The 13,519-nt window shown below is 41.9% G+C and overlaps 1 protein-coding gene across 1 annotated transcript in view; it reads right to left on the bottom strand.

The window, feature by feature from the left end:
• The window catches only part of WWOX (WW domain containing oxidoreductase), a 571,088-nt gene that overhangs the window by 420,093 nt on the left and 137,476 nt on the right, over window positions 1–13,519 (bottom strand). The window contains exon 8 of the mRNA XM_028739628.2: window positions 10,690–10,954. Coding sequence (XP_028595461.1) covers window positions 10,690–10,954 — 265 coding nt within the window. The remainder of the gene's footprint in view (window positions 1–10,689; window positions 10,955–13,519) is intronic.

Raw genomic sequence — 13,519 nt, 5'->3', positions numbered from 1 at the left:
GGCACTAACTACAGTACGCACCAGTTTGTATTAAGATGTCATTGTGCCTTCCCAGTTCTAATCACCAATTATGACTCTATTAGCTGCACTTGGCAGTTCATCTGCTCAAGCATTGGCTAAGGGGGACTCGGAATGGACCTCTGATCTCCGTGTTTCTGCTTCAGTGAGTGCTTAGTGCAGCGGCTGTCATCTGGAGACACTGAGGAGGTAAGGCATTGTCTCCACTAAGGTAACTACACCTGACCTTACAACAATTTACTAAGGAAATACCTGCCTAATGGCAGCGTGAGTGCAGTTTCTTTTACCACTCGCAAGGGCTCTGCAAATTAGAGACAACAGGATAAATCTATGACCAGCTCACCAGACACTTCATTAAATCACTGTTCCCTTGCCTTGTAGAGCACTAATAGAATCACAGCCCTCGTTAGCTACTGAATAAAAGATCAATCACATACTTTGAGAGCTCTTGCTACCAGCTTCCAGAGGAAACAAGAAAGGGGGGGGGGCAAAGAGAGAGGGAGACATATTTAGGATCATCAGTAAGATTCTGAATGGCCTCTCTGCAAGTTGGTTAAATTACCTTTTCCACAACTGACTCGGAATGTAATACTCAGAGGAACTTGTTAAGTCTGCTTTCAAAAGCTGCTCTCTAATATATGACTACCAGGCCCTGGTCAAAAGTTCATAATGTGCATATGTAAAAAGGTACTAAATTGCCTGAGGGCTAAAACCAGAGGAGTTTAATTGCAGCAAAATGCTGAAAATGGTCTATTGAGGGTGTTTCTTTAGGGATACTGCTGGCACTGGCTGATTGAAGTTCGGAACATAAAAAGCCATACAACAACATTTCCTTAAACGCAATTGAATCCAAGAGTAGTTATTCTTGCATAAATGCTATACTGAAAGGACTTTTAAAAAGGATCCTCAGATTCCTCAAAAATAAAGAATTAAGAACTGCTATAATTCATAATTCAAGATCATACAAATAAAAATGGAACATTTTGTAGGAAAACATATCTTTCTACACTCTTTAAGCCTAGATGTATTGTGTAATATACACAAATATTTTAAAATAAAATAATGAATATTAATGAGGAAGCATACTATTTTACAGCAAATTGGGGTTTGTTTGTTTTTGTTTTGAACTCCTATAGCAACAGGTCTCAATGAACATACAAAATGGTAGATCCCAACCTGGAGCCTCATGTAGCCTCATGTAAGCATTTACAATTAATACCTTAAGAAACTTTGTATGTGGCGGACTACTCCTTTCTTGATTGTTATTAAAGAATATAAGATCAAATTAAAAGAAACTGGTTCAATAAAACAAACTCAAACCAATCTTGTGGAAAGCTGCCAAAAAGAGAGACTATGTATCCAGCTGCTGATAAATATTTATCAGTAGCCCAACAAAAAGGTCTTCTTCAGGGGGTTTGTATACTTGCACAGAGATCTGATAGTATCTTCTTCAGTGGCCACACCAAACCTACATAACTTCACACATATTATGGTATGAGAGTCCTATCAACTGGGCAATCCAGGATCTCCATACACACCACCCAGGACTGGACCCCAGGGAGGTCACTGCAGTGCTGCTGATTCAGCTGTTTGACTTCCATCCCCAGAGGCACACTCCAGTGTCTCTTGAGACAGACGGATGCCAACAACAACCTCAAGCTTTTAAATTAGCACAAATTTTAAGCATGATATGCACTGTAATGCATCTGCAAACCCCACAGAGATGGGTTCTAGGACTGCAAAGGACCACTCAAAATATTTGCACGACCAGCAAGATCAAAATTTAAGTGTACCCTAAAGTAGAGATGCCCACAGGATACAATAGAGAAATATAGGATTATAACATAGCTGTGATTGGGCTCCAACATGTTCACTTCCCTCCTCAAACAAAAGGTAGGAATCGAACCAGAATCTTGTTGCAGCTGGGTAATTTGTTTTTTTTTTTTTTACTTTGGCATGATTTCACCCAATTTTTGGCACGATGGACCCAAACTAAACTGATCTGGAGGCCTTTGAAGAAACTGTTGGCCCATTTGATGGGGATAATTTGGGGTGGAAAATTGGGGGGAGGGAGTTGCTTAGCCCTTTCCTAAATCATTACTTAATTTTTTTTAATCAGCAACAATTAGTAAAAAATGCTAATTAGGCCATTCGGCTTTGAGAACTGGAAAGTGGTAATTCTACTTTTACTGAACGTGTATATGAGGACTAATTCTGTTGGCAAAGAGCATTGTGTGGCTTGGCTAGCTGGAAGTGATCTCATTTTTAAAATTCAGCATTCAATTCACTCTGCCTTGGCTAGTTCATAATTTAATAAAATGCATGTCGTATCACAAACAAAAGGGGTATATTGTTTCCTAGCCTCACTTTCAGGCTGAAGATGCATCAGCCTCTGTTTTCCAAAAAGTGACAGTTAACATTATGATCTGGTGGCTTTGCTCTACTACAGAAAACAAACAAAATAAATAAATAACCAGGGAACTTCTAAGTGTCAGCAGCAAAATGGATAACAGGGATACAAAAAGTTGATAATTCATTTATTTGACCTCAAGAGAACGGTTCTGATGGAAGTCTAAGAAAGTAGAGCTGCGGAGGTAACAGCATTTACTGAAATAAATAGAACTCTGAAAAAGACAAACCAATAGCATCTGACAACAGTGTAAAAATATAACACACACTTTCATCTGTTTATTTTTGACATTTGGGGCTGAAACATGGCCGGTTATTCAAGCTGGCAGAGTAATATGTGTCTCTGAAGTAGAGAGAGAAAATCTTCTTCCTCTTATTTTTGAAAGAATCTATGAAAGGCAGAGGCATTTCCCCTGTCCCAAAATTTAAGTATCCAAACAACTAAAAACCAAGAACATTCATTCATAAATCTATCAGATTTATATTATAATTTATAAGTCTACCTTTCTCCTTCCCATAAAAACACACATTTGTAATTCTTAGCACAAAAATTTCCTTTAGTTAATCATGAATAATAGTTGAGATAAAAAAAATCATATTATATAATCTAAGGACTTTGTCACACACATCACACAGTAACGAACTATGGCTAGCCGCGGAGCACCCAATCCTCTCTTTTGAACGACTGTGTCTGTAGGACACATGCATATTGAAACCCAGACCAGGACAAACTACTTGTGAGCTGCCATGTGCTACTGATGATATTAACAATAAGCAGACTTAGAGGCTATGTTCATGAGTGGAAGAATGTTGAGGAAAGGACTGCTTCATCCTTTTTCCTCTGGAGATTTTTACCCACTGACAAGGGGAAAGATACAAAATCTACACCTACTGCATATTTTCCAGGTCTTCAAAATCACAAGAAGATATCAAAGGCTCTGTTGATGACTCCATTAACCTTTAGTTCAACCATGAAATATTAGTTGGGACTGATGTGTACCCATCAATAAGGGAAGTTTCATTGGGGTTATAAATTTTGGAATCATCTTGGTAGACACACAATAATACCCACCTTTGTATCTGTACAGCATACAATTAAAATTGTTTTAAGTCAGAATAGAATTGATGGGGAAAGTGAGAAAGTCAGAAGCAATAAACTTTGCAGCCTTGAGAATATTATTCATACTACCAATGTGTTTCGGTGTGGAAGGTGATATACACACTCATCTCTAGCCAGTTGTATATATCCAGTATCACACCCACAATTCTGCACATACTGGCAGACTCTTAGAGCGGCTTTCCACAAAATTCCAGTGGCATATTTAGCATTAATGCATACAAATCTCTGGGCCTCCATATGATCAATTTCTCTGCAGAGTGCTGGCAACTGGAACTCAGGTCATATAGTGGCTACCATGAAAAGGGTGTAATGGAAACTTGCCCATAACCTTGTAGCAATTATCCCTTCTATTCTGTATCCTTGCTGACTCTCTATATCTAACTTTCAGTGAAAGAGACCCATTTCTTATTTCAGCATGAAGTCCAATGGAGGTGACAGTGCTATTTTCCTAGAAAAAGATATGTCAGAACTCACCATAAACACCTCCCTTGTTCTCTTATAATGGCAATAGTGCCCACCTGAGAGGTGCCGGAACTGAGTTCCAGTGAGCTCCACCTGAAAAAATGCCCTGGTGCTATGCAACATTAATTATGTTCATTGTAATTCACACCTGGAAGACAGCACACCTTCTGGTGACATCCTGACAGGTGAGCTGAGAATTTGCTGAACCCTAGGTTAGAACCCGGAGGGTGAGAGGGAGGGTGTGTCAGAAGGAAAATGAATTTATATTGATTAATATATATTAGTAACTCTGTATTAATGTAACATTTTAATATGGAACTGTATTTTTGAAATATTTTGATTAAGTTGTCTGTTTTTGCTTCAGTTTTCTGAATACTGTTTAGAGATATTTTTAATATATTAAGAGGTATAGAAATTAAATAATATAATCTAATGTGAGTAGGTATGATATTTTAATTCCTAAAATACAGAGCTAAATATCACACATATTGCACCTAGGATCAATGGAATGGGCATGCATGCAATGTGTTTAAATATTACAGCAAGTTTGTGAGGTATGGTGGAGAGAGGGGCACACAAACTGATTCCCTAACCATGTGTTCTGTTACTCAGTTGCACATTACCAGCATCAGTGAGTTTATTAACAGTCCCTAGCTGTACTCACCCACTAAGCCCTCATTTCCACCCTTGCCATCTTCCACCTCAGTCCTTGACAAACTGTCAAGTGTTGTGCTACCCAACTACAGTCAAACCTCTGTTTACGTAAACCTCTGGTTACGTAAACTTCAGGATGCGTGCATGGCAAGCCCAGAAATATTTTACCAGGTTTTGCCGCACGCACATGCGCAGACGCAGTCCTCAGGTTGCAGAAACCTCGGGATCCAACCGGACCTCTCAAACAGATCCCGTCTGTAACCAGAGGTACCAGTGTACTGAGAAGTGGTGCCTTAATGTGCTGAATCCCCTCCACCTTAAAAAAAAATGCTGTGATAGAAGATACACAATGAATAACCAATACTTCCAACTGCATATGGCATCATGTTATATTCTTGGTTTCATAAGTTTCAAAAGTTAAAAATATTTATTGAAAGGTGATTTGGCCATATAAGTTTTGGGTAATCCGACGGTATTTACAGCCACTAAACATGGCCCACTGTATAGCCACTAAACATGGCCCACTGTAAACCAACCACTCTATATCAGTCACCTTGAGATGCCAATTTGCTAACAAGAAAGGGAGAAAGGTAGGTATGTATGGTAGGAAATAGTATATAACCTATCCAAAATAAGGAGGAATAAAGATTATGCCTGGAATTCTTCACTATTTCAGAAACATGCAATGCTGTTAGCCGGACCATATATATTGAAGATAAAATATACAAGAGTTTTCTACAGGAACAGCTCTTTGTATACATAAAAAATGACTTATTTTAAATGTGACTGTTATATTTATCTCTTTTCTATGGAATGTTTTTCCAATTAATATAATTCCTCAAGTACTATATATGGATTTCTGGCACACACAGAAGAGTTTGCTATATCAATATTGGTATTAACTGCAAATATATATGGTTTCACTAAAATAATGGATGGAATTTGACTATGATCTTTATATTTGTCATCCAACTGCCAAGAAGAGATTGATATGACTAATCTAAAAACTCTAGAAAGCAGAAAAATAAAATGATACACAAATGTCTCCTTCTTACTCTGACAGCCCTCCCCTCCCAAAAATTCCAAAGCAATATGCATACCTGGAAAGTTTTAAAGTGCATTATGGTTGTGTGTGTTTTGCAATCAATATTTCCACAATAATTGAAATAAGTAATGGACAGGATAAATCCATATTTATATATTGAACACTGAGTGATCAATTCAGTAATATTTATTCCCTTTTCTTTCATAATTGAATGAAAAGGCCAAACAGGATCAATCATTTCAACAAACATGATAAATCATCTTAGATAAGATCACACAACAGTCTTTAGAGGAAGGTAGAGAACTGTTTTCACATCAACAAAATTTGTGAGATTATTTTTCTTTTCTTCTATTTGTTTTATTTTGTTGTATGCATTTTCTGTTTTAAGTTCAAATGTGCTAAACTGAATCCACCTTTTACTTATTTCAGCTTAGTACAAATAAGCTGAAGATTGTTCAAACACAACACTGAAGGTGATTAGTGAATGTCAGCAGTAAGGAGACACCGAAATGTGATACTGAGTATTACTGTACATGCCAAGAGTAACAGCAGACAAAACCCAGCTAGCAAGCACTCCTTTGTCTCTAGATATTTAAACTCAGGGGCCAGATGGAGGACTGCTGTATGTTGGTGGGTCAATGCAGCTATGAACAATCAGCAAGAGAGTCTTAGTTAGTGCCGGGCCATAGCTGTGAGTGGCTGTACCTGAATCTTTGCTGGGAATGATTCATTACTATTACAATAATGTATATGGCTTTCCACTAACAAGGTTCAAAGAACAGCAAAACAATAATCAATAATAAACAATTTATTCGGCTTATTATTTGTGTGTGTTGTATTTGTATATTTCACCTGCTTTGTGGAGCAGGCTCATAAAAAAATCAGGGTATAAATTTTTAAAAAATAAACTTGAAAATTAAAAACCAACTCCTAGGCGCTGAGGTCCCTTCACCTCCCCTAAAATATTAGAGGGAGTTTACCCCCAAAAGTTGATGGGCATTACCATTTAAATGGTGTGTGTGATCAATCATGTGATCAATTATGTGGGGTGTGGCTTACCTGGGCCCCCAATTTTTTCCCCCAAGTTTCCCCCAAGCACCCATGCTTGGATTGCACTATGCACAAACTAAGAGTTATGACCACATATTCCCTGCATCTTTTATTTTTTAAAATATGGAACAGTAGTTCAAAATATCTTGCATTTCAATCAGAGTATTGAACAGCTTTAATACCTCTGAAAGAAGATAGGATATATAAACATCTTAAGACATTTAGTGAAAGAATAGAACAGAAAGAGAACAGAAAAAGGCAAGGAAAATTCATTTTAAAATGTTAATGTTATGCGTGTATTGTGCCTAGCCAAAAAATATAAGTAATGATGAATGAAATATCATAGAATAGACAGTAATTATTATTTTTCTATCTGGTAATATCAACACTTTTAAAGACTGATCAGAGTAAGAAAAAAACAGCAGTACTATAAGAGCATTATATAGCTTTGTAGACTTCTTTTTCTTTTTTGGAACATGGAAAATGTTATGACTTTGCTCTAAAAGAAGGGACTTTCAGGTTCAGATTACTTGGACCCTCTTACTGTTTACTCGTCATCCTTTTTTTCTGTAAAGTCAGAAGAGAGTTCTCGCAATACTTCAAATAAATAAAATATCCAGCTGCACAAACACTATATATTCAGCTAGATTACTTTGGCTTCTTATGGAATATTTGACTTTCCCCAGAATGTAAATGATTAAAGAGAACCCATCATATGAAACTGATTGGGAAAAGGTTTAAAGCGGTATGGCACTTTTACAAAGATGGCATGAACAGAAATAAAGACCAGAGTTAGGTAAAGCAAGCCAGCCATTCCTAAAGGTCAGGAAGAAGTATCAATATCACGACACAAAGCACACTTTTAGAAACCTTCTACATATTATTGTTCAGTTGACCTCCAGCTATACAGACAGATGTAAGTTTATGCACCCAAGTGTGTGAAACCATATCATGTCTAAGGGGGAAACCTATTTGGAATTGCTCCTCTGCAAGCTCCAGCTCTTAGGAAATGTAGGAAAATGGAAATTCTTACTGACCATGAATTTTTATGTTGTGATAGGGATGGGTGACTTTTCTCATTAGGGTTGTTCCTCCTGCTGGCCATGACAGGCAGGAGTCATCCTGCCCTCCAGGCCAGCTATGTCTTCAGCCTGTGATGACTGGGGCTAGAACTACCAAGCTATAAAAAACCACTCTGAAAACGCTCTTTTTGAAAAAGTCGTAAAGCTCACAATGGAAAATATCATTGAGTTGTGATTTCAGCTCTACAACACCATCTGGTGTCACAGTGTTATAACACATTTATAACATTGTAATTTGACCAATTAGGGACGCGGCTGGTGCTGTGGGTTAAACCACAGAGCCCAGGTCTTGCCGATCAGAAGGTCGGCGGTTCAAATCCCTGCGACGGGGTGAGCACCCGTTGCTAGGTCCCTGCTCCTGCCAACCTAGCAGCTTGAAAGCACGTCAAAGTGCAAGCAGATAAATAGGTACCACTCAGGTGGGAAGGTAAACGGGATTTCCGTGCACTGCTCTGGTTCACCAGAAGCAGCTTAGTCATGCTGGCCACATGACCCGGAAGCTGTACGCCGGTTCCCTCGGCCAATAAAGCGATATGAGCGCCGCAACCCCAGAGTTGGTCATGACTGGACCTAATGGTTAGGGGTCCCTTTACCTTTAATTTGACCAATGTAGCTAAGTCCCTGGACTTTTTTACTCTCTGGAAAAACTTACTTTTCTCTTCAGCTTTTTGTATGTCTGACTGGTTCTCCTGGTTCCTTGCATGTGACTTTTGATTTCTTGAGTATTTGACTAAACATCTTACTTTTGTGAGGACTGAACAACTTTGGTAAGATATTATATTTAAGTTACCAAATTACCAATAGTGAAAATATTATACACTAAACCAGGGGGGGAGAACCTGTGGCCCTTCAGTAGTTGCAACTTCCATAAGCCCTGACCATTGGCCATGCAGGCTGGTGATGACAGGAGTGGAAGTCCAAAAACAAAGGGTAAGAACTGAGGAGGGCAGGTTCCCCACTACTTCACTAACACTTTGAAGTTTAATGCAAGCTCTTCCGTACTTGAGATCTGCCTACAAGCTAACTAGAATCAGAATAGTTATACCATTTAGAACGCATAACTTTAATTACTTCAGTATGAACTGGCATCCTGAACTGCCAGAATACAGCCTCAAAACCACTTCAGTGGTGCCCACTGTGAACAGGGGATTTCAAGATTTCTGCCTCTATTTGGATTGATCCTGGCTGGGTTTTTTTTTTAAAAAAAAGAAATAACAGTGGTTTAGCCTGCCAGCAGCAGACCCTGTAGGAGGTTTAATAACTGAAACTGCTGTTGCATAAAGCATGATCAAAGATGGTTTGATGACTTGGTCTGTGAGGGAGGATTCAATGTCAAGAGTTTTGTGCTGACACCCAGGCTAAATATGATCCACTGGGGAATTGCTTATGTGCAATTGGCTTTCTCTAGGGTGCAGATCATTTTCTTCCAAGCCAATAATCTCAAGTGTTTCTCTGTTCTTGCTCTTCATTGTTCATTTTAAAGTTTAATTAAAAAAGAAGGTGGAGAACAAGCTGGCATTCAGCTAAGGAAAGGTAAGCATATTGGGTGCCATTCATGAATCTACTGCACCATGTGTTCACTACTTAAGTACTGTCAGCTTTAGTAGGTGGTAGGTAAAGTCATAGGTGTGCTAAAAATGAAAAGACTGAAAATAATAAAGCAGGATTTTTTAAAAGTATTGCTTCTTAAATCCTCCTTTAAACTATCATTAACATATCTGAGCAATTCTACTGAATCAGGAGATTTGTTTATGGATGATATAAACAAGGTGCCCATGAAGGTTTCTAGGAATTCCCCTGGGCAGGTACGCCCAGAATCTGAGCTTTCATTTTAAAAAAAGTATTTAGTATCTATTCAGGACAGTATATCTCACCTTTATCAGTCAGATAAATATTCAGGTGTATCCAAATGTGTATCTCACTTGACCAATCCAGCAAGAAATATATATGCTTTAATCTTCTTACCACCATGGATCTTCTTAGTGGCACTGGGGCATATACATGCAGGCATATTGCTCGAGCATACAATTATTTCACTATATCTATCTAAGGTTAAGAATTTTTTCTGATTATAATTTATAACTACACAGCAGTAGTAGTGTTATATTCCCATCCACTTGAAAAAAAGCATTCCCATCCACTTGGAAAAAAACAGCACATCTGTTAAAACTCAAGCACAATGGTTGGCTCTGCACCGAAACAGAAAGTGTAACCCAAGCACCTCAGATTTCTAGCTATTTTTAATGCTAAAGAATTTGAAAATTCCGTTCACTGAAACATCTGCTAAGCTCTGGCAGCCTTAAGATTTGATACTTTTCTGCTTCCCTAGGTGCCAACACAAACATTTTGTTTTAAGGCAGAACTGTAGCAAGTATATGAAAACAGCTCCAAATTTTAGATGTTATGAAAGTCAATGAGATGCTATGGAGTTAATCATTCATATATTTCAGAGTTGTTGTTGTTTTGCTTTCAAAAAGATGTCAGCATTTATTTTTCTTCTACTCATCCCATCTTTATAGCATCTCCCAAGCATAATGCTATCTGCAGTTCCACCTCTCTCTTCTCTCACATTTCTGATCCACCCCTCAGCAAAGACTCACTTGATATTCACACTGTACACAACATATATGCACAGAATTGCATGACACTGAAAATGCACAACTGTCTATCAAAAAGCAATCAAAGCAAGCTAGAAATGCAGACTCTTTTATTCAGAGTTTCATGGTTATGGTAGCCACTGCTGAAGTTAGCAGTTATGAAACACTGCTGAAATAAGAAAGTTACAGCAGGATTTCTGAAAATCTAGCACACTTAATAATCCAAAGATGTATAAAATGTAGTTCACTTACCATGGATTTAGTGAAAGGGCGAGCCAAGGTAAACAGCAGGGTAAACAGCCACCAGTTGTGATGAAGGGATGTGTACATCATATTTCCAGGATGCACTGCATTTGATGTCACCCCATGGGGAGAAAGGCGGCGGTTCAGCTCATTGGATAAAAGAATATTGCACAACTTAGACCGGTTGTAGGCCAGCATAGACCAGTATTCCTTCTTTGATGGAGAAAGTGAGTTGAAGTCAAGTTTTCCTGAGTTGTCTTTAATATCCGTGAACCTTTAAAAATAAACAAATAAATAGTTCATCACCTTGCAAACAAAGGTCCATATAGTTAAAGCTATGGTTTTTTGAGTAGTGATGTATGGAAGTGAGAGCTGGAGCATAAAGAAGGTTGATCGCTGAAGAATTTATGCTTTTGAATTATGGTGCTGGAGGAGACTCTTGAGAGTCCCATGGACTGCAAGAAGATCAAACCTATCCATTCTTAAGGAAATCAGCCCTGAGTGCTCACTGGAAGGACAGATCGTGAAGCTGAGTCTCCAATACTTTGGCCACCTCATGAGAAGAGAAGACTCCCTGGAAAAGACCCTGATGTTGGGAAAGATAGAGAGCACAAGGAGAAGGGGACGACAGAGGATGAGATGGTTGGACAGTGTTCTCGAAGCTACAAACATGAGTCTGACCAAACTGCGGGATGCAGTGGAAAACAGGAGTGCCTGGCGAGCCCTGATCCATGGGGTCACAAAGAGTTTGATACGACTAAATGACTAAACAACAACAACAAAGCGTGTTCTCATAAAGAGAGAGCACGTGTTGCGGATGGGGCCAAGCAAAACCCTAGTTAGTGACCAGTCCATTGATGGCAATGGGCTGGAGCAGATTGGTCGTAGTTGTTACTAGGGCAAAATTGATGTTGCCAATTGAGGGGTGGGATTAGTTCCCTTATATAAGCAGGGTCCACAGCTTTCTCTTTCTCTTTTGCTGTGGACATCGGATCTATCTGCACCGTGTGCCTTCAGCAAGAGTTGGTTGTATATTCCCGTGATTGTCCCTTTCCCTTTGTCTTTCTTTTCTCCTCCTGATTTCCCCTTCCTTCTGAATTTCCTTCCTTATTGCTTTTCTGGGGCAGTAGCGGGGCCTTAGCTCTCGGTAGGGGGGAGGACGAGGCCTCTGGCCCTGGGTGGCTGACGGCCCGGTTCTCGGCCGAGCCAGAAGGCCCGGGCCAGTTGGGGAACAGCCTCCCTTCCTCCCTCGGCCTCCCTACAGCTTGGGGGGGGGGCCTTGGTACTCTGCTCGCCCTGGTCGGCCGCTGCTGGGCCTGGTCCTCGCGGCTTCGCCGGGGCCTGGTCGCCCTGCTGGGGCCTGCGCCTTTCTGTCTCCCCCCCTTGGGCCTTTCGGCCCGGTGAGGCCTGATCCCCGGGGGCGGCACCTGCCCGTGGCACATCGGCTGCGGGCGCGGCGGTGCTGCCGCGGCCTGTTCGTCTTGGCCGTGGCCTCCTCCTGCTGCCCCGTGGACCGGTCGGGCCTTCGGGACCCTCGCGGGGCCTGGGGGCTGTGGTGCGCGGCTGTCGCGGGCGTCGGGCCGCGTTGCCCCGGCATCGCGGCCCGCGGAGCGTGGGCCTGCGGCGCCGCGGCGCGTCGCAGCCTGGTCGGCCCGGCCGCGGCCTCTCCGCTCCGCCCGCTGCCCCCCGGAGCTCGTTTGGCCTTGGAGGCCCTCCTGGTGCCCGGGCTCCTGCGCGGGGCGCGTGGCCGCCTCGATCGACGGGCCGCGCTGAGCCGGGCATCGCGGCTCGGGGCGCGTTGGGCCTGCGGGCGCCGCGGCTCGTCGCGGCCCGGCTGCGGCCTGGGCTTTGCCCGGCTGCCCCCCCGCCTCGCGGCAATTTTTCGGGCCCGCGAGGCCCCGATTCACAGGCGCGGGGCGTTGATAGGCCCCTGCGCCTGGTGGGGGTGTGCGCCAGCGGCCTGGGATTCCTGTGGCCGGGTGGGCCCGGCTGGTGGGCTGTTCCCTGCCTTTAAGGCTTTTGGGGCGCCAGCGGGGCGGCCTGGGTCGAATCGACTCACCTGGTTCGGGTGGGTCCCCCGGGCTGCCTCCTTCTTCGGGCAATTTGGCGGGAGCGCCATCTTGCCTTCTTTCTGTATTGGCGCCATCTGGTGGTCAGTCCCTGCAATTGCAGGGCCTTAAAAAATAGAACAATAATTAAATAAATTGAGTGGCGGCCTCTGGTGGCCGCAGGAGGTATAACAGTGCATTTTCTTTTTTAGGTGACGGCCTCTAGTGGTCACTGGTATATTTGCATAGGCCGCATTGCCTGATACCTGGTGCCTTGCATTTGGCTTGGCTATCTTAGGTTCTGCCACGCCGTAGTGTATTGGTGCCGGGCGGTCGTTCGCTTCTACTGGTACCTGATCTAATTTTTATTGTTTATTTAACTTTATTTCTTTATTCTTTTAGAGCCTTTACCGTTAATTCATCAATAATCCTTTACTCGGTCCTACTTGTCAATTCTCAAATTTTATTTGATTTTATTTTAACTTAAATTTCTTTTTTTTTTTAATTTTATACCAGTAGTAGGAATGGCCCCAAAGAAGGCGACGAAGAAGTCTGGTCCGGCCTGCGCCACAAAGCGGCCCATAAGAGGCCCGTCTCAGGCCTTACGTTCCCCTGAGCCTGGCCAGTCGGTGAGACGCCTTCAATCCATGGTCTCCAGTTTGGCTGGCGACCCGGTGGCTCTGGCAAGGATGGAGACGGAGCTGGATGGTCTGATGCATCGCCACTCGACACCGTCAACTTCTGCCATGCTGGCTCCACCTGTAGATGCTTCGTCTCCACTGTCTTCATCC

The sequence above is a fragment of the Podarcis muralis genome, chromosome 7 (assembly GCF_964188315.1).
Source record: "Podarcis muralis chromosome 7, rPodMur119.hap1.1, whole genome shotgun sequence".
Lineage (NCBI taxonomy): Eukaryota > Metazoa > Chordata > Lepidosauria > Squamata > Lacertidae > Podarcis > Podarcis muralis.
Note: the sequence above shows the minus strand (reverse complement) of the source record. Positions and strands in the feature narration are given on the sequence as shown.